Genomic DNA, 1,120 nt, shown 5'->3' on the forward strand with positions numbered 1-1,120 from the left:
CATGGAAGGCAACTCTGGTGGTTAGTAGCTAGTTTTATATCACTGGCTGAGCTTTCTAGTAAATCATATGCATTTCTGGAAATAAACCAGGTCCCCTACAGACCACCAGGGCGGCCGAGAAAACCTTTGTTCGACCTGAAATGACTCATTTAATCATCCAAAATGTTATGGAACTCATTAATTAACTGAAAAATGTTGCATAGTGTGCCTTTAATTTCCGCTAAGAGTTCCTAAGTTATTTGCTTTTCCATTTGGGTATGCAAAATAGGCAAGAATTTCCCAAAATGTGGTGGATGTTAACTAAACTGAAACAAGGCTTTGTTGGGCTACTGTATAAAACTTCGAACTCAACGCTATTTCTGACATTTTGAATTGAAAAAGCTTCCTGGATGGGAAGCTTGGAAACAAAGTCAGAGGATTGTTTTTTTTTTGGATTTCCTCCAACTTGCACCCCAAAGCAGTAACTAATGAATATTTGAATATTTTATCACTTTTTACTGTGAGTTCCATTAAAGAACCAAACAGGATCCATTAAGTTGACAGTCCTCTGCAATAAAAGCCTGGTCCTCACAGTGATATAAAGGTTGTCTTCCATCTTGAGCTCCTCCAGACCCCTCAGGGACCCCAGGGTGGTGACGTCTTCCATCTGATTGTCGCTCAGGTCCAGGCACCGCAGCGCAGGCAGCTCCAAACACTTTGGGAACTCCTGCAGTCTGTTTCCAGACAGATCCCAGCGCTCCAGGGACTTCAGACGGGAAAGCAGTTTCACGGGAAGGTCCTCAAGCTTCAGCCCCATCTTAGATAGACTGAGAAGAACATTTAGACTCAACAATCTATATCTATTTTAATGGATACTTTCCTCAAACATTTACTGAAACTGTGATAATAAACCAGTGTGATGTAACTAAATAATATGAACACTCAGGTTGTTGTTTTTTTCTCTATTCCACCTCTTGGTCCTTTTGCATTTTAGCAGTTTTTATCCAGTCTTTTATTTGAGAGAAAGGACTCATAGGTACTTATGGGGACCAACAACTGGTCCCCACAAGGAAAGTTTCTCTTCTTGGGGTGGGGGTTAGGTTTAGGACTAAGGTGTGAATTGAGTTTAGGTTAGGTTTAG

At 41.1% G+C, this 1,120-nt stretch overlaps 1 protein-coding gene across 1 annotated transcript in view; it reads right to left on the bottom strand.

Annotated features, from left to right (window-relative positions):
* Window positions 1–1,120, bottom strand: part of LOC107098205 (leucine-rich repeat and WD repeat-containing protein 1-like) — a gene marked incomplete at its 3' end in the record, with an annotated part of 19,838 nt that overhangs the window by 12,829 nt on the left and 5,889 nt on the right. Inside the window, exon 3 of the mRNA XM_015395728.1 lies at window positions 572–806. Within this exon, the coding sequence (XP_015251214.1) occupies window positions 572–806 (235 nt within the window). The remainder of the gene's footprint in view (window positions 1–571; window positions 807–1,120) is intronic.

Source organism: Cyprinodon variegatus, unplaced genomic scaffold (assembly GCF_000732505.1).
Source record: "Cyprinodon variegatus isolate N-32 unplaced genomic scaffold, C_variegatus-1.0 Scaffold756, whole genome shotgun sequence".
NCBI classification, from domain to species: Eukaryota; Metazoa; Chordata; class Actinopteri; order Cyprinodontiformes; family Cyprinodontidae; genus Cyprinodon; species Cyprinodon variegatus.